The sequence below is a fragment of the Takifugu rubripes genome, chromosome 4 (assembly GCF_901000725.2).
Source record: "Takifugu rubripes chromosome 4, fTakRub1.2, whole genome shotgun sequence".
Classification (NCBI taxonomy): Eukaryota; Metazoa; Chordata; class Actinopteri; order Tetraodontiformes; family Tetraodontidae; genus Takifugu; species Takifugu rubripes.
The window spans coordinates 13,921,469-13,948,100 of record NC_042288.1 but is presented as its reverse complement, the minus strand read 5'-3'; the positions used below and the strand labels follow the sequence as shown (position 1 = coordinate 13,948,100).

General features: G+C 42.1%; 1 protein-coding gene across 2 annotated transcripts; it reads left to right on the top strand.

The window, feature by feature from the left end:
• The first annotated feature begins 1,438 nt into the window (after window positions 1-1,438).
• lmbrd1 (LMBR1 domain containing 1) lies at window positions 1,439-25,338 on the top strand. 2 transcript variants are annotated; one of them, XM_029835271.1, is made up of 16 exons: window positions 1,439-1,533; window positions 2,407-2,583; window positions 3,067-3,130; window positions 7,801-7,898; window positions 8,754-8,821; window positions 10,315-10,403; window positions 12,132-12,205; window positions 14,691-14,816; window positions 15,663-15,815; window positions 17,782-17,846; window positions 17,938-18,040; window positions 18,422-18,526; window positions 18,609-18,758; window positions 19,342-19,414; window positions 23,964-24,055; window positions 24,194-25,338. In XM_029835271.1, exons 1-16 carry the CDS (start codon window positions 1,468-1,470, stop codon window positions 24,302-24,304), a joined length of 1,614 nt encoding a protein of 537 aa, XP_029691131.1. In that variant the 5' UTR covers window positions 1,439-1,467; the 3' UTR covers window positions 24,305-25,338. The 2 variants fall into 2 exon arrangements, with proteins under 2 accessions (XP_029691131.1, XP_011601727.2); XM_011603425.2 differs by lacking the exons at window positions 23,964-24,055; window positions 24,194-25,338 and adding an exon at window positions 21,515-23,132.
• Window positions 25,339-26,632: the final 1,294 nt, after the last annotated feature.

Sequence of the window (26,632 nt, the reverse complement as noted above, 5' to 3'; positions counted from 1 at the left end):
AGTTTTATCCCAAATTCTCTACCAGTTTCCAGAAAGGAGCACGTACAGTTATTAATTTTAGGTAAATTCAATAGTCCATGAGCAGCTAATTAAAGTGAAAATTCACCATTTCAACTAATTAACTTCCCTCTATTGTGGAAAAAAGAGACATCAGTTCTACTTTCAAAGACTTTGGAGTGTCAATGCCACTGCAGAATGTTATACTCTACCTCTCGCAAAAGCAATTACCCAAATTATAACATTATTATGTGTCAGTAATTTCAGCCGTGGCGAAGCATGACAGCACACTCGTAGAATGCTGTAATAAGGAGCAGCATAAATGGGGCAAACCTCCTGGAACGCAGTGAGAATGCAGAATGCAGCGAAATGAGAAGAAATATTGAAAATAGCACTGGACCTGCATGTGAGAGAAATGAGTAAGAAGTGAAAGGAGCAGTGAGGGTAGCAGTTCTAGTTATAACCTCCACACACAAGAGCAAAATCATGCTGATGCTTCTTTTTCTTATGAGGTCAGGAAAGTTTATCCGCCCAATTCCTGCGCGGTTGAAAACTATTGAATGTTTGCATAACAGAAGCAAAATACTCTCAAAAGTCACCTGTCTAGACAGAACTTGCTAAGAATATACTGGAGCCCACTTTGCCTCCAGGACAACTTTTCTTTTCCTCTTTTGGGACCTTCCTCTGTAATCCCTGAATATATCAACCCTTTTATCATATTCAACATCTCTGAAATTGTCCTCATTTGGATGCCTGGATCAGGATGTTTTGGCCACACACTGGGCTGATTAGAGTTGTTTACTTCCTGAGATCTATTGTAAATCTTCTTGTCCAACACATCCAAGTGCCTAATGTGGCAGAGCTGACTGCCACTTCTCTCTAGTCAAAGCTATATTTTGAACATGGCCTCACCAGAAGAAGATTAACATTTTGGAATGGCTCAGCCAGACCCCAGGCTAACTGGACATCTGTAGGGTTGGATCTGAAGAGGGCTCCACATAGAGATGCCCTTGCAATCACACACATGTAAAACACTTTTGCAGAAGCGTGCGCAAATATTGTCCAGTCGGGATGTGCCACGCTAATAGATGCCTATGCAAAAACCGAAGAACTGTAATCAAATTAACAAAGTATTAGTTTCAGGTTATTCGTGATTGACCAGGCTATTCAGTCTTATTTTTCTTTGTCACAGGTCACTGTAAAGGTTTTTTTTTTGGTGTCGCTGAGCCTTAAATGTTAAGCTAATGACTTTATTGCAAACATTTTATTCGTCTACTGCTACCATGACTGCTTATAGCAATCTTTGTTTTCCCAGATAATTTAAGAGCGCACAATAATACGTTTAGTAGCCGTGAAAAGTCCCATTTAGCATCACATTTATTAAAAATGTCAACCTTTCAGCAAACCCGGAAGTTGCTCCGCGCCCCTGCGTCATATGGTCACGTGGGTTTGTTATGACAGAAAGTAAAGATGGCGGATCAGTCGCTTCTCACCGAGTCTGTGGTCGGATGGTCTATTTTCTCTTTTATACTCTTGGTAAGCTTTGCGACGGTTAACGAGTGGTTTCAGTAACTACACTATTGTGCTGTGTGTTGTTTTTCGAGGGTTGCAGACGAGTATATTGTAAATTCGACCTGCTTTTTCAAAGCTACGCGCCTACCAAGCGATTAGGTCAATGTTTACTTTGGAAGGATTTAGCTAACATTAGCCGTGACACACTTACGTCGTGTTCTATAAGCAGTTCTTTGAGTAGGTGATATTAACTTGTTGTTTAAATTAATATTTAACATGCTTTTAGGAACAATGCCTTTTTGTAGTTCTTATCCCCATACTTACAGTACCGGTCACCCCGATGTCGTCTTCTTTCTCAAATAGACGATATCGATGGAATAATGAAGGATTATTATTATTATTGATCACACGTAATAGTTTTAATAGTAGTTCTGGTATTTGTCTGTCGAAGGATTAAAAAAAAAACCAACATCCTTATCAAAACTTTTAGCCAAGTAACAAAAGACCAGCACATAATAGCACTGACTGAAGGGTTTCGTGGATTCCTTTTGCATGTACAAATCCACGCCATTACCTGAGAATTCAAAAATCCAGGGGCTTAAGTTTGCAGGCCTTTAATCGATCCTGCATGTGAATGAAAGCCCTTGATTGAAAAGAGACTGGTTTAGCAGTGTCCTCACTCCTCATGGCAGGTGTGCCTGGAATATGACCTTCTCCTTGTTTCCTAAGATTCCCGCCTGTTGCAGTGATCCCAGCAGCAACAGTGCACGATATTAGCCAACTCTACAGCACAGCGTCTACACTGCAATCACAGTTCACATTGGGAAATTAACCTTCCAGAGAGTTAAGACATAGCAAATAACAACAGCAAATAAACTTGTCCTTGTGTTTCTTTAGGCCATTCTGGCTTTCTGTTGGTTCTACATTCGGAAATATCAGAGCCGACAGGAGAGCGAAGTCGTTTCAACCATTACAGCGATATGCGCCCTGGCCATTGCTTTGATAACATCTGCTCTTCTACCAGTGGATATATTCCTTGTTTCCTTCATGAAGTTTCCCAATGGTACCTACAAGGTTAGTAGCGTCTTAACAGTGTCATTATTCATCTACTAAAACTATTAAATTAACTAAGGAGGAAATGTTTCCCCTCATGGAATCCTGATGTGTGTTTGCCATATCGTTGAATCAGACTGCGTTTGCTATCATGATTAGGATCCCAAATCCCCCATTATCAGATATGAATCTTGGTGAATGAAGTTTTTTTTATTTATTTATTTATTTTTTTTTAAAATGCACCTGAGCTTAAAGGCTTATATGTGATTTTGTTGCTGACAACAAAAACAGGGAAACAGCAGCTTCTAACTTTCACCATGTAGGATGGTCAGTGCAGTCGAATTAGAATCGATACACAACGTTGCAGCAACTTTTAAAAGGGAAAAATGACAGTGGGATGCTGTGAATTGATAGAACAGATATTTTGTGAAGTAAACATGTAGAACATGTAGTTTCTGCTCTTTTATTCAAGTTTTAACAGGGAATTTTTGGTGTCTTTCCCAGGAATGGGCAGCAAACAATGTGACAAGGGCACAAATTGAAGACTCTGTCCTGTATGGATATTACAGTGAGTAATCAAAGATGATTAATCCTTCGAGACTAATTAACTTACATATGTCCGTGTGTTTTCATACGTATGCATTTGTTAGAGGGAGACAGAGGACTTCACAGTGTGGAGTTTAATTGTGTTTAAATAAGCACTTGTTCCTTGTTGTTGGTCATGTGTGGAAATCTACACAGAGAAAAAATAATCGACCTACAGTGAAAATATCGCACTAATTATGTTTCATTAAAATCTGTCTTTTGACTCTCAACAGCACAAATAAAGATGTAAAACATTATAATATTCTGATAAACCCCCCCATAAAACCCAAAAATGTGTTTAACCAGTTATCTGCTTCTGAAAATTGCATTCAACAAACAGGGAAATTAAGATACATCTTTTCAATTAACTATAATGGTGTTTTCTTTTAAATTACTTCGTGATTGATGGAAAGCCATTTTATGTCAGTAGGAAGAAAAGTCTTTGGCAAAAAAGCCACCCTGAGCTTTAAAATGAAGGGAAGCTGCCATCAATGAGTTCAGAGCTCAATAATAAAATACATTCACAGCTTATTAAACGTGTTCAAAAGAGTTGCGGCGCCTTGGGTCCGATAAAGTGTAAATGCAGCATCTACTGAGAACTGTAGATGGTAGAATCAGTCATGCCATTGTCATAGGATGATCTGTTTGTTTTAAAACAGCTGCTGCCTTAAGATGCCTGTCAGCGGTGCCGAAATGTAGCGTCTGTTTAGAAATGCCACAGGAAGATGAGCTGTCTGCTCGCCCAGACCGCCTAATCATCAATAAATGACTCCACACATCGTAATAGCAAACACGAAAACATCAATCAAAGGGCATCGGGTGTTTTTCCTCTGGACTAACAGATGGGATTCTGCACCCAGTATTTTGTGCTCTTTTATTGTTCTAGTGCTCTTTTAGTGTTAATGTAATGTGATTATTTCCTGAGGCTGAGCAGCCGTAGCGCATTTTGTGCCCGTTTCTATTTCAATTGATTGCATTAACAACATAACTGAGCTGCTGTGCAGACTTGTCACATTAAAAGCAGCGAACACGCCTCTCATAGTCTGGATTCACACGCTTTTATTGTGGAGCTGTGCAGTTTTACGTAAAAAAAAACCCATTTAATCCTTAGTATGCACTTCCTTATCTAGTTGTAAAGTCTTAGCCATTATGAATATGTGTCCCAAGAGCATGGGAGACTTTGTGTTTTAGGGGCCACAAGGGTGATGAGGCAGTGGGTTCATTTAGTCAAGAAGAAGATTGAAGCGTGCATCCTGTCTGGGGTCCTGCCTGTGGTTAAACCTGGCAAAGGGTTGCTGCCCTCACCCAAGGGCCCAAACAGGCTCAGCCTATAGCAGTAAACAGAGCTGGGGGAGCTTTGGGGCTCATAGTGCAGAACTCCAATGTCAATGTGAGCATAAAGTGAACCAAAACAATCAGTGGACTCACAAATCAAGCAGGTGTGAGTGAAGAAGACTATGGATCAGCAGTTTCAATAACTTTTATTGTGTGTGTGTGTGTGTCTGTGTGTGTGTGTGTGTGTGTGTGTGATCCCTCTGTTTCTACCTTCTACCCATTTGTTCTCCTTTCGTTAGCAATAAATCCCTTTCTTTGCTACTTAGAACTTTGACTGTAACAGCCAGACAACATTATATTCCAGCCTTTCAGCTCCAGAGACAGGAGGGTGTTCTTTTTGTGGAAATCGATGGAGGAGTCAGTAAAAATCAATCCGTGGACAAAGCACTAAGTAGTCTCATCACAGGACGTTACGACTGTAAAATGGCTGCTCTGATATTTAGTGGCGTTTCATTGTAACCAATTGTATATTGGCATGGTGGTAACAGCCTGTTGGGGACAAAGCCGAGAAGCAGATGGTTCTTGGTTCAAGGACACCCTCAGAGCACTGCCAAAGTACCCATAAGCAAGGTGCCAAATCCCCAAATGCTCATATAGGGCCCTTCAATGAGCTGGGGGCTCATTCAAAAATGTCCCTGGTCTTCATCAGGGATTGGGTCCAGCATCCTCCCTGTGACCCTGAAGGGGATATGGTTGTCAAGAGAAGCAAGAAATAGTATGCAACGCTGCATATTTGTGATTTATACATATTCAACGCTAGTGCTTGTACATCATACACTTTTAATAAAGGGAGACATTGGCCTCTCTGCATTGATAGTATTTGTTACAATTCTCTAGAACCATTATCCTACGAGAGAGATTTGCAATATTTAAAGAACCTTTCAATAGCACAGCCTTTCAGTCAAATATCTGTGTATTTTATTCTGCGGCTTCACTTGAATAAATCTGGGCCCTCAAGCTTGGCTGCAGTTTCCAGACAACCAAGAGCCGATGAGCTCTTCTTAACGGGCCTCCTACTTGGTGTGATTGCTGTGATTCCAGTCCACTTACATGAACTGGGTAAACTTTAGGGGGACGGTTGTTGAGTATTTCTTTGTAAGCTTTTCGTATACATGGATATCCGTCCGCTTCCCTTTGAGATCAGAGCTCAGCAATGGAAACTGGCACATTAAACACTCCAGCTATTCTACACACAATACATAGGAAACCTTTTTGAGATGACAATACACCATAAAATACAATCTGTGGCCATTGTTTGCTAATTAATGTCAGTATTTGAATCCATCAATCCAGCAGTCAATTAGTACATTGATTGTCTCTTAACATCTGAGCATATTCCTAAAGTAACCCATATTGAATAATAAGGCTGCTATTTTATGATTATTTCAGTGCCGCCATTGTCAATAAATGTGCCAATTAAGGTTTTTAAAAACAATCAGTCTCAGAAACCATTGGGTAATGCAACACATAATAATCTATTGTGGCACAATTATTATAAAGAATGAATGGAGAAATGAACTGAAAATACATCTTTTGTGTCGTACAACAAGGGTTCTTCAACACTATTAATACAGTGTGTTCATGAGTCTGTTTGCTTACACAAAGGAAGCAGGTGGCCTCCATGTTCTTCCTCGTACTCCTCAGACTTGAATATTTATCCCTTTCCCACCTGCTTCAGCACCAACAACAGTGCCTCCCTTGATGTTTACAGGTAATGAGAGCGCAGCCTCATAGTTTCATATCTTTGAGCGACTGTCTCTACGGCTGGATATTTTCATCAGTCTCTGGAGCGGTTTGTCAGAGACGCCGTTCTCCAGAAATCTCCCCTGGCATTTAATTTCCACTTGAAATGTCATATATTTTGCCAGTCTGCGAGGGACAAGAGTCTAGGTGTTAAAGCCCCTGTGGTGGGACACCGCAAGGTGAGGACAAGGGTTTAAAGTTTCTCATTAAAGCACGGGCTATCTGCCGCCTGGAGTCAAACGGGTACTGCTCTGAATCATAATTCACAGCTGATACTGTGTGATTGTTTTGCATTACCAGGAATAAAACTCCAAAGTTAGCCAGCTGAAGTATGTTTAAACACCCCCCCCCAGAACCTGCTGCGTTCTGCTTTTGCTCATGAGCACTCATTAACTGTATATGCTGCGTTCTGGTATGTTAATATTTATAATGTTGTGATTAATTTTACCTCCAGGCAGGGGGTGGCGAGCATATGCCGAGGGCTGCTTATTGTGCGTAGCTTGCACTCATTCGCCGGTCTTGGCGGCGCCCTCATCTGTCTGGCTGTGAACAAGTGGAAAATGATACGGCGTTGCAGCGACCGGCACGTGTTTATTGAAAGTAATGCCCTGCCATAATTACAGCTGGCACAAAAGCAAACAACAGCAGCGCTACATTCATCTGCTCGCGCGGCAGAAAGAGCATTTAGTAAAATCTAATCAATTTCTCCCTGTTGAGTGGTGCAGTTGTCTCTCACATGCACTCTGAGGGAGAATTGCATTTTTTGCTGTTGTGGATTGGGTTGTCATCGTGGCTTCAGTTTAAATTAGGCCACAGATTTCTTCTCTTTGCCATCATCAGTCTGTGGCACAAATACGAGTAAAGTTTTTGCTACATCAACTTCATGTGGCATGCAGAAATATCAATGCAAGAGAAAATGACGGACTTGTCTGTCACAGTCATGAATATTAACATTTGATGACACTATAGTACAGTCGCACACGAGAGGATACGACCAAGACTGATGAATAGTAATCAGGAATTTTAAAAATAGTTTTGAGACTGTTACCACTGTAACCACGCTCAGCTATCCTTGGACTGCACTGCGCTGTGATCTTCATTGTTTGAGTTGTCTTGTAAAGGACTGGTGAGCCGCCAGGGTCCTGGGACCTCGACTGGGATAGGCTCCTGCTCCCCATTAGGAATTTATTAGGAATATATAAGTTAAGAGCTATTTGGGTGATGCAGGACATGAAGGACAGAGGGAATTTTCTTGATTGTAGAGTTAGTAATAAAAACAATATCCATTTTCTCCTTTATGTTTGGTTTAACTTTGATATGTAACAGTTTAATGACGTTGGATATGACTGAGATTTCCTGTGAAATGCATCGACAAATGGTGTCGATTTGCTTCGGATTCCATTTCTTACTGTTCCTCTGAGACTTTAGTTTACTGATACTAGCTTGGGAAGCAGATTTGTAATATTTTCACTCATTTTTACATCATCAATCTTTTGTGCAGTCTTTTTTTTTAAGTGCATTTATTTTATACACACATTCTAAGGTTTAATTTGTCCATTTTTTGTGTCCCCACAGCTCTTTACTCCATCATACTGTTCTGTGTCTTCTTATGGATCCCCTTTGTTTATTTCTATTATGAAGAAAGGGATGATGACAACATTAACAAATGCCTGGTAAGCATGCACGCTACGCTATTATATAATATTATTATGATCCTGCCTGGTTTTCATATGCATTCATGAATCATTTAGCAGCAGTAACGTTACCGTGGAAGCTCTTGGGAGAAAGAAGTGTTTATATTGTTATGCTTTCCAATTACTTCCTCAGAGAGCCAATGTGTGAAAAAAGGTCTCACGTGAATATATCTAATGATTGTATAAGGAATCATTATAAAATCTATAATGATTCCTTATGCAATCCTTATGCAATCAATTTACGTACATGATAGATGACAATTGGGAATTACTGTACATCACTTTTTCCCCGTTTTTGATCAAACATGATTTAATGGTTATAAGGGAAAAAATAGCATTGTGTAAAGGTTTCACTTGTAGGATTGACATAGAATTAGAAATACGGGTTTGATAAATGGAAGGGAGAACAATTAAAATTCACATTGGAAAATCTTTTCACGACTGCTCTCTATCAATTAATGATATTTGTAGCCATTTGAAATTTGTCTTAAATTTAAATCCTTATCTTTAAAAGTCTTTCTGGTAAGTCATGTACCTGACAACAGTCCTCCCATCCTGCCATTTCTCCCTCTTTTGTGCCCTTTTTGAGCTGACAGAGGCATTTTCTCTCAGACGGGCAAGTCTTTTGTATGTCAGACTTTAAAAAGCACCTTGAATAGCACAGGGAGTGACACGTTATCTCTGCCAGGGCCAAACCTGATCTTCATTCACCCTATATAACTCGCACTCGTTATCATCCGTAGCCAAACGGATGATGACCCCCCCCCCCCCCCCCCCCCACTGACGAATAATATTATTTCCCTTCATTCCGATTCATTTTCTCTTTTATTACAGCAAGTGAAAAACGCTCTGAAGTACACAATTGGATTTGCCTTTGTCTGTGTGGTGCTCCTTTTAATTGGGTAAGTCCAAGACATGTATGGTTTCTTCTGCTTCGCTGCGTGATAGGTGGAAGGGGCTGTGGATATGTCATTGTGTTCAGTTAATGAGAGGAGGATCCCTTCAAACAGCCGCAGTGCCGTTTGCCCGGCCATGATAAGTTATTCAAGACAAAAGAAGCACATACACTCGGTCCAGCTAAATATAGATTTTATTCTCTTCTGCCTGATCCTAACCCAGATCCCGTGCACATCCTCACATGTTATTTTTGTGACATTCTATCTGCTAAATCAGTGCTGATGTGCATTCTCTGCGGTTTCCCTTTTAGGCACCGGTTTTGTTATAGTTTTTTTTTGGTCCACAATAGATTTCCTTACAGCCCTGAAAGTGCCTGGAATTCAGTCCCTACATGTGCTCTCTCAACCATTAAATAGTGCTCTGGTGGAAGACTTAACTGGTTTGAGAAAAGAAAAGACACATCACTATACTGTGTTCCTGGCTCACTGTGGAGGTTTTAGAGATTGAATCAATTTGGACCCACGTTTTCCTCCTGGACTTGAGCTATTGCTTCTATGTTCCAACAAATATTGCTTTATTTATTTTTATTGTGATAAACTTTTGAGTCCACGAAGGACCAATCGCCTTTGTCATTTTTGTGTTGTATTTGCTCATCCCTGCGATCAATTTTCAATTTGTTAAGCTTCATATGTAAGCTTTTTATTTTCTTTCGTTTGAATGGACTTTGTCCTGTTTGTAAAACATGAAGTTCAGGTTTAATTAAGTCTGTAATTAAGCCACAGACCTTTTGACCTTGTCTGTGCTTTAGGTTGCTGTATACTGACAGGGCTGTTTCTCTGCCAGTGTTTATTCTGTTTTTAAATATGAAATGTGAGCTTCTACAGATATTTCTATAGTTGCAATTTAATGGCTGCATTGTCAAAAGTCTAATATTTTAACAAATTATGAGATATTCTGTTAAAGGGAGCAGTAAGACCATACTACTTGGAGGAAGAAATATTTAATGGGAAATAAGGACTTTATCTACACAGCAAGTATAGATGGCTAATATTAATACATGTGAAAGGCTTTATTTTAGATTTTAAGCAGCTTTGGTCTGTGATGGTTCCTTTCAAAAATAAATTAAATGGAAATGAGGAGAAACTTAAGCTTTGAGGGTAAAAAGGTCACCAAAAGGTTTTGTTAAATCTGTTTATTCCCACAGAGGTTTACATTTAAAACCAGAACAGATAAAGAGGACAGCCATGGAGCCCTGCTTTGTTGTTGCTGTGGTGGAGATGCTCCCGAAACATTCATTGACTTGTACATTCGGTATCTAATGCTCTGAATAGAAAAAGGAACTGAGAGCTTCACTAATACAGTTCATATGTGAAATATATGCATGCCTTGTTATTAAAAGACAAGTTCAAAGGCCATACATCAGTGTGTGCGTGCGTGTGAGATTAGAGGAACAGAATCCTAAAAGCTAATGTATTTTTGCTTTCATGATTGCTTACAGAGCCTTTGTTCCACTTGACCCACCAACTGGTCAGAATTCCACTCAGTGGCAGAAAGTCCAGTATCTTTTCCAGGAGCTCGGAAGCAGCCGTGAGTATATCCTCTTCATAAAGTCCCATTTGATTCAGTTTGGATCAAACGTGTTTATTTAACAACACAATTGCTTCTCCTGTACCTCGCCTCTAATTTATTATTGAACCAATGTTCTCTGTCCTTTTTTCTTTTAATTGATTCCTTGCACAATTCACAAAATAAGCCTGGCAACAGCTGCCAGCTCAAACACACAAAAATAGAGTACAAAAGCAATAAATAGGTAAATAATAATACCTGGCTGTTTTTCTTCAGTAATCATATCACTCTCGCACCTTTTAGGTGATTTTATTATCTCTGATCAGGCACCAACAACGGCAGAACTGAGAGATTCCCTCTCCAGACCAAACATGCTAACCACAATTAATTTACCCCAAGAGTTTTACCTCTAACTCAGTTTTTATGGGATTTTTGGAATCTACATAAAGGCTATTCTATTACTTCTAAACAGTAACAGTGTCTGAGAAACACACACTCATAAGCAGTGTGTTTAGATTGCTGCATCACAAAGTGTTACCTTATTTATTCCTTGAGAATACAGGTTTCTTCTTTCAGTTCCCTTCCACACGAGTAGGAAGCAGGAGGTTCTTAAACATCTCATTTGTACAAGTCTCATATCCACATTTAAAGGAACATATTTAGCTGCATTCAACGCTGTACAGCCGCGGATGCACCTCCGATGTCGTGTGCTGTGTATTCCTTCCGTTTAACCCCCGCAAAAAAAAGGAACAGGAACAAATGTGTCGGCAAACATCTATCCTTTGCATTGTGTTGAGTCTATGAAGGCATTTTTCACCATGCCCGACATAAAGCTATTGTCCATTTCGTCAAGCTCCTTGCAAAACAAAGACTGTGAATTTTCAATGAACTGCTCTGGAATAGAAAGTGTGTATTCAAATGTTAATGCTGAACCCAGCTGTCAGACTTCAAAGTTTTCTTTTTGCACACAATACAGTAGGGAGTGGGCGTATAATTTATCTCCATTTACACATTTGTTGTGCTGCTTTTGAAATGCCTCTAAATGAATGTGATTAATCCTATACATGGGACAAATAATGCACCCCTCCACGGTGATTTAATAACCACAGTCAAATGCCAATGTCAAAGAGAAAGGCAAGCTGGGAGACACCTATGTTCAAGCTGTTAGGGGGTTTGGGCACCGTGATGTCGGTGCCGAGAGGATGCAGGATATCTGTGCCGCTTTTTATTTAGAGCGCTAAAACAGGTGGTGTCCTGACAGGGGAGAGAGGTAATCAGTCTGTTCATCAATCCACGTCTTCTGTCTTTTACTTTGACAGCTGGTATGACACCCACTGTTGGTCCCACCTGATGGGTGGTCCCCTTTCAGCCTCAATCAGAGGTGACATGCATCAAGTCAGCCTACATACCCTATATTAAATGATCCAATTGATATCGCACAGACTATGTAATGACGAATAACACCAAGGTGGTGATAGGTGCCTTTGTAGAGGTTTGCTGGATAGGATTATATAGCTTGGAGGCCAGGCAAAAAAGGTCAAAGAGATGGAACCTTTTCCTTTTTTCATTGTTGGTTCTCCGCTGGATTGCGTCTCACTTCCTGTACTCAGCCTGCAAAAATGTCTTTCATGCTGAAGACATATACCAATATTATTCCTTAAAACATCCACAAAACACCCCAAATTGTTGAAACATTGGTGCCAGTCCAAGGTCGAATCTCTAATAGCTTTCTCGTCTTTTCGCCTGCAGATGGCCTGTACGCTCTGTCTTTCTCCATTAGCACCCTGACCTTGATTGGCATGTTGGCAGTCATCACTTACACGGTGAGTTGGGACCTAAGACAATTGTTTAATGTTGCTTCCTTTGTTTATTCAAGCTTCGTCTGTAAAGTAATTAACGCAAGCTTCAGACGGGATTACTTCCAAATCCTGCTTTCCAAGAAGATTAATGATACAACAGAGATGCTTTTAAACACAAAGTGAGGCTTCCCCCCCCCCAGATTTACCCAGCAAAATAATAAAGTCTGGTTGAAACTTTCAAATGTTTTATTTCATGAGGTTTTTTTCTGTGCCACAGCGAGTGATGGAATGGCTTTTTAGGCTTTCTAATGCCTTCAGATTTTAGATCTCTGTAATTTACTGCTCAAATGTGCTCAAGCTGCTATCTGACACCCAAGACTTTTGCATGATGAATCGACACCCTTCTCTGACTTATCAGCCACTTATCGACTGCTATTTCTGGACAGCCTGTATAGATCTACATCACTTTCCATTAATAACAGCCTCCATTTTGATTCGGCTGACTTTTTTTCCTTCAAAATCACAAAAGAAAACGGCACTTGGGCACTTAACACAGTCCATTTTTCATAGCGGCCATATTCTTATGACTCGACTGTAAATATTTCCTGTAGACAGTGTCAGGCAGTCGCGTGAGTTCGCCAGCATAAAAAAGCAACAATGTGAAAGCAAAATTAAATAGCATGTAGCATGTCGGCTACAGCCGGACTTTAATTGTTTGCTTTTGTCCCACTTTTTTTGTAAAATCAGTGGCTGGAGTTCGAAGAAATTCTTGTGATTTGCACACACCTCATTTTATGATTCACTTCCCCGTTAAAACTAAATATTCAACTGTGTCCTTTATGTGTTGATGAAGCTAATCAAAAAAAAGGAGCTGGGCGTCAACAGGGCTGGCAAGGAGGAAGGGGTTTGATTTCACTGTTGTTACCCTCACGTTGTGGGTCTACAATCAGAGAGGTTTTCAAAATGCTGCATGATTAATCAGTTAACGCTGCACATAAGTCAGTTTAATTCTGATTAACTTAATGGAATCTGAGTGGCAGGTTTTATGTATGGTCAAAATGATTATCCATGTCTCCCAGGCTAATGTATCTGTGTGCAGCCACAATGTAAAGCCCTTTATGATGTAAATGGTATATGAAACGTATATATACGAAACGGAAGGACAAGTAAAACACTACAGTGTTGCACTATAAACTACTATTAGATAATAATTTTCAGACTTTCTCAGTTACGGTATTCTTCCAATGACTCCAGTATTCATTGGCTCTTATTCTTTTATTTAGACACTTGGCTGAACTCTTTTGAAGACGTGGCTCCCTCATTCATTCATTCATTCATTCATGTCTGAGCATGTGGAGCTTCTTCCTAGCAGCTCCGTTATTAGAGACACTGTTTTTCACTCCGGGCTCACACAATAACTTCTGCTGATAACATCACAGCCCAACATGACCAATCTATTAATCAGCCTCTACGTGCCCACAGATTAGGTTATTATTGACAGGCATGGGTATTAAAATCACTTTAATGATTACACATTATTGGATGTGAACTCTAGCAAAGGGAGACCTTTGTTTTTTTTTTGCCCCCCTCTTTTTTAGATTTCTCTCATGTAGCACATTTTAGAGGAAGGGAAATGTTTCTCCTGGGATCCAAGACAGGTTTTCCTTTTATGAGCGTGTTTGATATTCGGGACATGCTCCGGCCTTAAGAGCTCCATGATTCATTGCAGGAGGCGACATTCGCCCATAGCAGAGATCCACAGCTGAGACTAATAATAGTCCAGCCTGACTTGGCATCCCATGTGACTGTCTTTAACTCTACCTAACCCTCTAAAACCAGAGAAAGTTGCTTCAATAAAAAAAAAGTCTTAAAGGGATCAAACTATTCTTGAAAATAAAGTTTTACCATTAATATAGGGTGACTATTCTTCTCCAAATTATAATGCACAGAAAACCATTAAATGGAACTGCCCTGTTGCTCCTGACATCTGAACTGATTAGCCACTTTCATAAAGATTTCAAATGTTGCGCTTCATTTATTTTTAACATCACAACTCTATATACAGTATACATAATGTAATGCTGTGACCGCTACACATTACATTTTAACTCATGCCATCTAACATTGATGACACCTTGACGCTCACTCCTCTGACCCAGATTTTCTCTTGACTTCTTCAGAATTCTTCAGACCCGGTCTGGAGGATACAGTCGTCACATGGGGGCACTGTTAAGCTGTAAATTGAATCAGCGTGACATGATGCAGTGGTACCCACATAAAATGGTTGCAGTGACTTCGTCAATAAAGCTTAGAACAATTACAGATTGCACAAATTTTTACACCACAAAGAAAAGAAATAAAAGACAGTCTAAGAACTATACAATCATCTCGGGGGATGTTGTTGTGAGCAGCCCTTTTTGACAACAGGCTGGTGCGTTTGTCTGTGTGGGTGGATGCACACGCTATATGTGTCATCTGATCATGATGGTGGATTTGCTCTCTCTTCCAGGCATATGGTATGTCCGTGCTTCCTTTGAATCTGATAAAAGGCACCAGGAGCGTGGCGTATGAGCGCCTGGAGAACACAGAAGACACTGAAGATGTTGAGCATCAGATAGAGAAGCTGAAATCCAAGGTTGGTTTAAAAGAATGTCGTAATGCTTATGATGACCCAGAATCCTCGTCACTGAGATGTGAGAGCAGCTCTTGAAAATAAAATAAATGCACGAACAGCTGCCAGAACAAGACTGAACACAAAGCCTGAAAATGTGTGCACCTCTGCACGCGTGTATCATGCATAAACATGTGATCTTTAAAAATCACTAGTCCAGAGCCTCTTTTCACTTGGTCATTCCAATCTTTCCAATCATATGATTTTCTTTCACTGCCATTTCTGGAGTGAATGCAGCCTGGTAGTAAATTGAAGGTATTGTAATGATGTAGCATTCCAGCTAAATAAGAAAAAGGGCTTCAGTATAGTGCCTGAACTCTGTAAAAGTCCATATTGGAAAAGTTACTGCCAATTTCATTTTTAGATTGTGGCTCAGCCACACACCAATTTCAAATCTGTGCTTAAACTTTTGATGGATGCAATTTGTACAAACATGCGCGTGCAAAAAGATAAAAGCACGAGCTTCCCCGTTGTTGAAAGCCGATAAAAGCAAGAAAGAAACATTTAAAAATGAAAATAATCCTACTTTGTACCCGGTTTTTGACATGACTGAATGATTTTGGCTGTGTTGCGTTCGGTTGTTTTCCTCATTCTCATACTGAAAACTGGACCATCCAGCCATATTAATGCAACCATCATGACAACAACAACAACAACAAAACTGCGTAATATTGTGGACCACGGGTTGATCAATTCCAGCTCGGTTTTTGATTGATAGTGCTCTTCACGCTCTCAACTCTCCCATCTCTGTCAATCCATCATGTGTGCTCGTATGGATTTAATTGACGGTCTTGTTTTTGTTACCTGCAGTGCAGCGATGGCCGTCCCCTCTCTTCAAGGGACAGGAACAACCTGAGGGAGCTGGAGAGCAGACTGCTGGTCCTCAGGCGTAGGGGGAGACACCTGGAAATTGCAGAGAAGAACTGCTGCACTAAAGTGGGCCGAGCTCTCCGGCCTGTCAAGGTGAGGCTGCGGTAGAGCTTCTCAAAGCAGTCACCGCAGTGGCAGGACAAGCTTCTTAATATCACTTTTAGATTTGCCCTTTATGTGTTCAGGTCCCCTTCGAAGGGTGCTAAAATTCTGCCCTGGCATGTTTGCGCCTGAAGGGGACAAATAGCCTTGAATGTGAACTTTGGTGTTCATTAACAACCGAATCCCTATTGTAATCTAAAGTTATATATAAACTTCTGGCCAGGAAGTACTGGAAGCGATCTCTAGACTCTCAACATGACAGGCTTATAAAAAAGGAGGGGGTGGAAGACACAGATTCTGCTCCTGCAGTCTGAATACTCGCTGCCAGATCTTACGCACCGAACTCTGCTGGCTCAGGAAAAAAAGAGGCTTTCACACTATTTCGCAGATGATTTTGGTGGATCGTTTCTGAGCGGTTCATCCTGGAATTGTATGTAGATTTTTAATAGGATCAGGCATATTCTGTCAAATAGGCATGAAAAGATCAAGTAAAAGTGTGTTTAGCGTGATGAATAATAAATATGCTCATTCCGTCTGCAGCAACTTCAGGATTTTTGAATGACAGCAGTGTGCATAAAAACTGATGATGATGACCTTCATACATGATATGTTAATGGTGTTTCAGCCAGACGAATGTTCCCAGCAACAGTAACACGTGTTTTATTTGCCCATTGCTCTTGATTTCTCTGGATTTTATGGCACTGTGGGGATGTGCAAATATTTTCCGAGCAGTGTCTGTAACAGTTGGTCTTTAACCAAGAGGGCTGCTGCAAATGACAGTCCCCAGACTCAAATTTAGACACTAATGAGTTGGGGAGATTTATTAACTGTTTACTCAACCACTGGTGTGGAGTGATAAGCCAAATAATTGTAATTTCCTCAGTGCGCTCCTGCCCATGTTTCTCAACTACATCCTGTATCTTTTCGATCTGCTTGATATCTCCTGAAGTTATTTTAGTTATTTTATTCATTTGGCTGTTTTGACACCTAACTGCCACCTATATAACATAAATATAGCTTGTTGTAATTTCAATTTTACCTAGCCATTATTGCAGCTGTATTCGTACTGCTGTTTGTTCATCCTACGCACATTTTATTATGATTACATAAATAAGAAAGAATGTTCAGCTTAATTTGATGAGCGTCGAAGCTTCAACTATTATTTTGTTCACCCAAGTCCGAATTGGTTCGCCCGACTCATTGGGTTTATCAGGGACCTCCACAGCCGGCGTTTCACCTCGAGAGCTGTCACAACAGAAAAATCCATAGATGGACTTAATAAGAGTTATGACAGCTGAGTTCATTTAAGGGGAAAGGGCGTCTAAGTGGAAGAGAGTAATTATGAATCCACCTGTGAGTCTTCTGTTGTGATAAAATCTCAGCTGTGCAATCAGTTAATTTTAACAGAAAGAAACTACGACCCAAGAGTGATTAATATCCACTAGTTTAAGATAAATATGACTGCGATGCTGTTGGTGACGTGCACGTCGTATAAGGATACACCGTTTGTAACTTCAGTTGATTCACCCCTTAAAAATGAACCTATTTGGCTGCATATGAGCTTTTTTAAATGATCTTTTTTTTTTTTTTTTTTTTACATGGTTTCAAAGTCCAGTTACCTTATGGTATTGAGTTTACAGGGTTTATTGCATTTCTGGCACCTTTTTCGTCTCTGGACGCAACCTGGGTGATCTGTCTGGGCAGTGCCATTTCTTCCCCGTCACCACAAGTATCAATGCCAAGCTGTGGCCAGGCCAGGCCAGGCCAGGCCATATGGTCTCTCCTTGACTAAAGACACGACAGCAAAGTTGTTTTGGTTGAACCAACAAAAAAAAGTGCCTCTCCTAATGTGAGGCCTTTGGGTTTAGAAAGGACACCTTGTTTGTTTTACGCTCATGGTTTGATGGTCTGATCTCTACAAGCATTATTCTGACGTGTAATTCTGACCACTCTTCAGATATTGCTGGGTGTTTCCTTCATCCTGGTTGCGCTGCTCTTCACCATCGCTCTCTTCATTTCAAAGTAAGTCAGCATTTGCCTTCACATTGCTGCTTTTCCCCTTTGCCTCTAAAATAGAAGGTACACTTTATCTGTATATGTGCTTTCCTTCCAGTCTGGATAAAGCTCTCCACTCCGCTGGCATCAGCTCTGGCTTTATAATCTTTGGCACCAACCTCACAAATCCTCTGAATGAACTTCTGTTGGTCTTACAACCAGTGAGTCTCTCCTCATCTCATGCGGTGAAGCGATGATTTTGCTTAATTAAGACGCACTTAAAGCCATATTTTCTCACCTCAATCATCATTAACCTGCGCGAGCTTCAGAGAAGCTCTATTCTCTGCTGCCCTATAACGCGCCGCTGACTTTGGTTCAACACAGGCCAGAACAATTCGAACAATGTTTGGAACGAATGTGATTGTGTGATTGTACCGCAGAAATCAGCTCAGGTGTGTTTGAAAGAAGGAGCTGGAGGAATTGGTTGGTGGCTCGTCAGAGCTTCAGAATCCCCGAGGGGCCACCAGCCTCCATGATTGGCCCTGAGCATAATTAGCCCTTCATCTGTGGCAGAACGTACCTGACTTCTGTTGTTATCGCAGGTGTTTCCGTTGGATTACATTTTGATCACAGTCATTACTGTGTACTTTGTAATCACATCTATGGCTGGCATCCGCCACATGGGCATCTGGTTCTTCTGGATAAGGGTAAGCAACAGCTCCACTTCTGCTGTACCAGGAAAAGATTAAATGTATGGTGTTAACTTTTTTTCTTTTTTTTCAACTCCAGCTGTACAAAATAAGACCAAAGCGAACTCGCCCACAGGCTCTTCTGTTCCTCTGCATGATTCTTCTTTTGATTATCCTTCACACCAGCTACATGATCTACAGCCTGGCTCCACAGTATGTCATGTACGGAAGCCAGAAGTACCTTGTGCAGGTGAGGAACAGTGTTCTTCAAAGAGAATGTGTTTGCAGATTGGCATTACCGCAGGAGGACACAAGTTCACACAAGGTGGTGGTGGACTCACTGCATCAGTCCAGCGTAGTATAGGTACTGGAATGGTCTCTCAAGGCTGGTAACGGAGCTTCTGCCATATAGTGAGTTCGGTTGTATCGCTCTAGTATACACAGAACGGTACAGCTCTTGACCGGCAATGATTCAGCACCGTCGGGCTTAAAGATGAACAGCACAGTGCCGAGCGAAATCACAGCTGCCGCTGAACGACATAATGTCTCCTGACAAAGAGTGATTTAAATGCATAGATGTGGCTGACATCTGATGAGAAGGTAAGGTGGCGGCAAGAATGTCTGGCCAAGAGGAACTGGAGAGTGGTAAGATGGGAAGATGAACAGCAGCAGAACAGTGGGATGCAAGTGGACCACGCAGGGACGAGAGAACCAGTAAAAAACCTGCAGCATTATTGTTCTGATCAGTGGGTTTCCTAGATTTCCAGTTCGTATGTACGGTTCAAAAGGGCTTTTAATGCTTCTTTTGCTAAAACACGTTTGTCTTTTTTCAGCCTGCAGCAAGTTTCACACCTGGGAATGCTACTTCTGACACCACGAGGATCTGTGACGCCAACGCGCCTGAAGGTAAGCCTGCCATCTTTGTCATATACGGTACCGTTGGTCCAGTAGAGCGACGCCCCGAGTCTTAAAAACAGTGATTTATTCCTCAAAGAAAGGAAGGATGCTCTACTGTCGTGTAAAATGCTGTTCACTAGTCATTATTAATTCATTATTCAGCAGAATAATAGCAAGAAACAAATATTTCCTAATGCACTACACAGCCTCGCGCTGATTTCATGCCAACACTTACAACATTAAATCTGCCATGAAAAAAGCAAAACAAATGTGTGCAGTTATGATACCGGGGAGCTTTATCAAGTTAATGCCTTTGTCTGCTCATGCACCATAAAATGTACTACAATGCAAGGGCACGGAAAGCGTTGTGCTGACTCCATATGTCTCAATCAAGAACCGCTCAGTACATCAGTCACACTCTGTGACGCATTATTGGTACGTGGCACAAAGTGCTTTAATGCTTACACCTAGTTACTATATTAGGACAATGTTGTTATGACGATGAGAAATGTTCTGTTGACGTGATTCACTGTGTCGCAATATGCTGTTGGTCCATTTACTGTAAGTTTGGTTTTAGATCAAAGAGAAATGGAAAATCCCACGTTATGCAGGTGATCCTAAATCAACCTGTTCATTTAATAAATTAAAAGTTCATTAAAAGTTGGGTTAAGTTGGGTTAAACAATTAAAGTGAGGGTAGGAAATCAGATAACACAGTTGTGGAGTTTCAAACAAAAGTATTGTGCAAAGGAAGCTGCAATATTCGTACGGCTTCAGTAATATGTGATAATACTGCCGGCACAAACTAATTACATAAACAGAAAATCCCCCATAATACTCTTTCATATAATGTTCATCACACACTGTGAAGACAAAAAGGCTTTTTTTCGTTGCTGTTGTTGGCTTGTTTGATTTTTTTTCTTTTTCTTTTCTCTCAAGTAGTTGATTTGTTTTCACGGCTCAAATGTCCGAGTTAACCCGGGCCAGCGGCGCCACTTCAGCGTCCCCGCAGAGGCAGTTTGGTCTGAACAGTAGAGAAACGAGGGACAGCTTTTCAAACTGTGACAGATCGGGGGGAAACGTCCAACGTATTGTTGGTGCTGTAGGTCCCTCGGCTGGCGACGCCCTTTTTCCCCGTCTCAACGTGTTAATTAAAGAGAAACCTGTGAATGACGTCTGCTCTGCGTCGCTCACAGCTGCTGTCCATTAACGGAGTCCAGTGGTGATTAGTGCTTATTTCCTGTTAATCTATGCTGAAACTAGTATTAGATCATGAAAGTATTTCAGCCCTGCTGATCCAAAGACATTTTATATTCATTCCCACTAATTGAAACACGCCTTTATCCCACCATTCCATCCCTGATTTTGCCGCCGTCGTGTCCATTTCTAATGATCACCAGCTCTCACAGGAAATGAACCGTCCTCTGTTGTTTATTGCCGTCACGTCCACGTCTCCGGCGTCACATCTGCAGCATCTATTATTAGGTCCCTCATCAGTCCAACCAGTGATTTAAATGACACCCCATCCACAGCTGCTAAGTTAATTATTTTCCAAAAGCCAAATGAGTAACGATTTTCCATTTTGCGAGCGAATGTCTTGTGCAAAACGGCTGGAAAACCGTTTTATTCCTTTACAAGTCGGCAACATGCACAATAAACACATTTACTTTCACCCTGGGAGTGCGCTGACATTCATATGGATACTTGGTTTTCTTTTGTGCAACTGTTGTGCAAAACAATGACGGGATTATTTTCCAGCCTTATAGTGCGGATTTAAACCTCAGTGATGAAACGCATAATGCAGAGGGAGCGCTTTCCCGCCTGGACTGCAGTCTGTTTCCTAGCAACTTGCTTGTATGCGAGTATATTGTTTTAAAATGCTTTAGGGGGAAGACGGTCATAATGGTACATGAAGTGTCACCCCGTGAGGTGTCGGAAGCCCAGACAATGTTGACGAGAGGACTCCCTCGACCCCCAACCCTAATTTATATATATATATATTTTTCTTTTTGCATGGGGATTAGCTTAATTTGCATTTTAGACAAATATGTCACTCAGAGCTCCACCTGAACGAAACAATTTAAGCTGCTTAAGGGTCTTATCTTTGCAGGTGGGAAAAGTAGATCTGCCAAAAACAATATCTAAGAACAAGGCGTCCCCTGGCTGGAGCGTCGTTATTGTGATTTCAGTCACTTCCCTGCTGAGGAAGAGCACCGCTCTCGAGCACGTAGTTGTGGATCGACCGCGTCTGCGGAGGACGTCTGAGCTCCTGTATCATTTTGGATTCAGGAAAGTGGAAGCACACGGCGTCGAAACGCGAGTGCTCGGCGGTGGCGAGGCTTTCACAAATAAACACACGTGTATATTTGGGCTTCTGTGCATGAGTTTACGTCCCCGTGTGGAGATGGGAGCGATGCATAATGCATGATGCCTCACAGAGCTGCACTCACTTGTGCATCATGAGTCAAGGTGAACCTCCAAACACACACACACACACACACACACACACCCTGGCCCTGTGCGCGGTGATGATTTCAAGGTGAGGGGGGGTCAGCGGTGTACATGATAATATGTTTGGGCAGACCACTGTTGTGAACCATCTGTAGGTTCCCCACTCGGACCGGTGTAATTCAGGCGAACAGCTGGAGGGCTGCAGATGGCCGGGGCTGCGGTGGAACAGACTGGTGTCACAGGGATGGAGATGGACATTTCTTCTCTTATCTCCTCGTCCACTCGAGTAGAAGCTGGTTTTTTTTTAAGCTCATATGTAAGCCAGCGTGACCTGATTCTCCCCCCTGTTTTTTAAGGAAAATAAATAAATCTGCAGTGGGAGAAAGCTTTTGAAACTACTGTCCTGTATAAATAATTCCTGAGCCACGCTGGGTTCTTGCTGTGGACCTTGATTTCACGTAGCTGGGTATAAAGGCTGATTGCACCGTTCGTGGGGTTGGAGTCCACGTGAAGAGCTGCTAGAGAAACAGCGTGATAGGAGCGGCTCAGCGCAGTGAGCGTTAATACTCCAGATGGCTTTCTAACGTAGCCAGACAGTACATTTGGTCTCCTCTCCAGCTCTGTGCAACTTCTCCTGCCCTCCCTCCTCCTTCTCTTCAGTTCATACACATTATTGCATGAGCTCATTGTCATTATTTTCCCAATTTTGCTGAACTCATTGATATGTACAATCTTTCTCCCAGTTTTGCCTCTAAAAAAACACAAAAACAGGACAGAAAGGAGGCTCTACAAGGCCCCACTTTTGATGTCATCAGCCTTCCCCCTGCCTGCCAGAACCCATTAATGCACTTTAAGTCGAATGACTCAGCTTAAGAACTCTCATATTTTCCCCGCTGCCCTCCGTCTGCCGGATCAATAGCTCCCCCAGTTGTGTTAGAAAGGGAAGAGCTCAGCCTGAAAGGTGATTTCAGCAGCGTGAAGCGCAGAGATGCGCCACAGACAAAGAAGGCAATTAGATTTTATAAAGCATAAGCGAGTTTCTTAGCTGGAGCTTTTGGTTTTTATGGGTCTATCCGCAGCGCCGCGGTGGTTAGCCCGTGCTGACAGAGCGACCTGGGGTCACAGCTTCCAGAGTTTTCTTGCTTCCAGCAGGGCCGCTGTGGGTGGCAGCTCCAGTCAGTCGCGGGTTTAAACACCTGTGCGACATTAATTCTCCACTCGCTCCTCATTCTGCATGTGAGCCTGTGCTCCACCCGCCCCCGCCAGGAGCTCTCTCGCCCACCCCCCCCCCCTCCCCCTCCCCGTCTGAAGCTATGACTTTAGCTACGCTGCACAATAGCAACGTCTGTTAGCAGACATGTTTGAAGTCTGCACAATTTCCCAAATGGGTTGCATCCACTTACCTCATCAGAGGATGGGGATTCCATGCATATTCTATAACCTCTGGGTCTCCATCTTCACGTTCCGTCGGCGTGTAATGCACGTGTACGCCTTTCTGGACATATTTGACGCAAGGCGGTATTAAATGTTGTGTCACTGCAGCCGGGTGTGTTGTAGATTCACGTTGGCAGCAGCGTGGCTTTCCTCTTTTCGGAAGGCTGCTTGTCTGTGTTAGTTCCAGCAACAACGTTGCCCGAGGCGCTTCTCTGCAGCAATTGCTGCCTCTTAAGTGATTAGGACCACTTTCTCACGCACATGTATAACAAGTGCTGCTTCCAAACTTGTCAGGATTTTCTGGCCGACGGTGCTCGTAACAGGGACGTTACCGCGCCTACGGTAGTTTGTTTGTTTCCTCTGTCCCTGAAAGTTCAAGGTTCCGCTCACCAGCAATCTGTCGGTTTAAATGTTTAGGATAAGAAATTGCAAAAACCTTGAGGACAATTGTTGAATACACTTATTTAACTATTCCTTAAGGCTGAGATGATTTAGAACATTTTCAAGCTGCCCTTTTTTGGCCTCTGTGACATTTGAGTGACACTGAGACAGCAGCCATTAGCTGCCCTTGAACGTCAAACACAATAGAAACTAGGATAACTAGAGCAAATCTTTTAGGCATCGAGGAAACTCATTTCTGAACCACAGTTTCTTTTCTTTCCTGTCTTTTTCAGACCAGTGCACGGTGACAAGAACCTATCTGTTCCTCCACAAATTCTGGTTCTTCAGCACAATCTATTACTTTGGGAACTGGGCTTTTATTGCGGTAAGTTCAAGGGCACGTTTTTCCTCCTGTTCTATACTTTCCATGATGAATATTTCACTTTTCAGTTTAGTTTGGGCATAACGACGTCCATCCAGGTTACAGCCAAACATCTCCCGTAACGCCCGATTTTATCTGCAGGCGTTCCTCGTCGGTCTGATGGTTTCCTGCTGCAGAGGCAAGAAGTCTGTGATCGAAGGAGAGGTGGAAGCTGACGATTCCGACATCAGTGATGATGAATACCTTCACTGAGCGGCGGCGGCTTAGCGGATGATTTCAGACGTGTATTTTACCAATTTAAAATCCTGATTTGTTCCTTCTCAGTGGGTATTGCGGTGGTGTCTTCCTGATTCTAGCCTTCTTTCAACCTGACGCTCCCGACTGTCTTTTCCAGTCGATGCTATTGATGTGTTTGACATTCCGCCTGCTACCTCGGAAGTTCACCCATCCCAGGTTTGACACAGACTTTTTCTGTTAGATTTCTGCGAGCTGCTCCTAAACTTTAAGTTTAAACACGTTACTTAGAGACATAAATAGACAGTAATGAGGTCCTTACTTTGATTTCTCATCCTTTAAAGGTAACTTTAAGGCGACTTCACTATTTTCTGCCTTTTTTGATTTCACAGAAAAGTTCATTACTATTTAAAGAATGAGTCCAGAATGTGACAGGTTTGAGTTTATTTCCTTTTTTTCTTTATGTGTCTGTTTCAGCACATTGACGCTGTAATTTAGTCAAATCTCGCCGCGCTCGCGCGTGACACTTGTGCAAGGTGTCGGGGACCAACTTTAGCTGGTGTCTTTTGGAGTGTTTTAATGAAACTGGGCAGCAAATCTGGAGATGAACACGCCCTTTATTCCTTTTCGTTTTAAATGTCGGTGGCCAGATGTGAGTGAGGTTTGAGGGGGAACCCAGTGCTTGTGCCTCATGAATGACTTACGCTATGACGGGCACACGCACGTGTACATAAACTGTAATTTATCTCCAAAGAAACTGCTCGTGGTTTTAGTTTCTAATTGCCTGAGGAGAGATGATTTGTGGCCGTGTGATAATGGCAGCATTTCTAAACGCAGTCGTGTTCAAACGGAGGTAATTCAAGCATCACAATCGCTACAATGCTCATTAAAACCTGCTCTCCGTTATGCAACGGATTATACAGTCCATTAAAAAAGAAAACATTTTTAAGCCGCTTGCCTAATTTGAGTCAAAACTGTCTGCATCCATTTTCTCTGTCATGTCTTCTCATAGAACTGGTCTTTCAGATTAAAAGACTGTACATATATACATACATTGGGTGTGTGATTTTATTAGTTCTGGTTGCCCCGAAGCCGCGTGACACAATAATTACCGCTTTGTGTTCGGATATGACAAAATCTATTAGGGCGCCCCGAGTGTGCGAGCTTTGTGGGAGGGGGGAGAGCTGATCAAAGCTCAGGTGCAGACACCTACCAAGTTTTGGAGCCACGGGCACGCGCGTCGAATTAAACCGACAGTTAAATACATCCCCTCTTGGATTAGCATATCGGCGCTCAGCGCCTGCTCTGGATGGATTTGCATGTAATTTGAAGCGTGCGTCCAATTAGAGGTTTTCTACTTTTTTCTTTGCACGCACACCTTGTCACAACTATTGTGCGAGCCTGTTTTGAGCTAAGCCATTATTTGATACTCCCCCCCCCCCCCCCCCCACACACACACACACACACATTCACACACACGCACTAATAAACCAAATAAGCCTTAAGCCCCCCAGAAAGGGGGATGGAACCATGGAAGTGGAGCAGAGAGGATGATCAACATCTCAGATCAGAGGATTCTCATAGTTCAAAGTACAACTTCGTCTTGTCTTCCCAATTATTCCAAAGGCGGCTTTGTCTCGTGCTTCGGTTCCACCAGGCGTCAGTTCTTTTGCGTCCTGCTAGTTTGTTTAGGGACAATGACAGAGTTTTTAATGAATACATGAATGCATCAGATCAGAAGCATTAAAAATAAATACTGCCACAGGGGGTCCCATCTGCCTGGGGGCCACACATAACAACGCGCCTCTGATTTTCAAGCAAAATATTCAAAATAAGCCTTCAGGATGGACATCCCAACATGGAAGCGTTTCATGGAGGGCTGGGGAAGTCTGTGACACGCATGGTGAGTTTGAGAGCTTTAAGGAAGAACTCCTGGTCGCTATGACGCGTGACAATCTCTGCCCCCCCCCCCCCCCCCCCCCCCCCCGTTTCATCTCCGTCAAGAGAAATGAACTTATGGGAACCTCAGCCTGCTTTTCAGAGGAGACCGAGAGGATTGTGAGGATGACTGTAGATAGGAAGAGGAATTACAGAGCAGCCGAGCCAGTGTCGGAGCCCGTATCATCCATCTTACTGCTCCACACCGCGGGAGACCCTAATACATTATACAGCCGTGCCAGTCGGTACCTGCTGAGAGCCTTTCCACACTTTCATTTCTGTGGAAGGCTCCAGAAGCTATTTCACACTTTCTCCCGGTTCAACAATCTGGAGGAGGACGACAATAGTCTTGTTTTCCATTTAGCCATACAATAAACATCATATTCATATCCATGTTGGTGGATCAGT

Coding starts and splice junctions, on each gene's coding strand:
- lmbrd1 (XM_029835271.1), top strand. CDS start 1,468: ATGGCGGATCAGTCGCTTCTCACCGAGTCTGTGGTCGGATGGTCTATT. Junction 18,041..18,421: donor TTCTGTTGGTCTTACAACCA/GTGAGTCTCTCC, acceptor TTGTTATCGCAG/GTGTTTCCGTTGGATTACAT. Junction 18,527..18,608: donor TCTGGTTCTTCTGGATAAGG/GTAAGCAACAGC, acceptor TTTCAACTCCAG/CTGTACAAAATAAGACCAAA.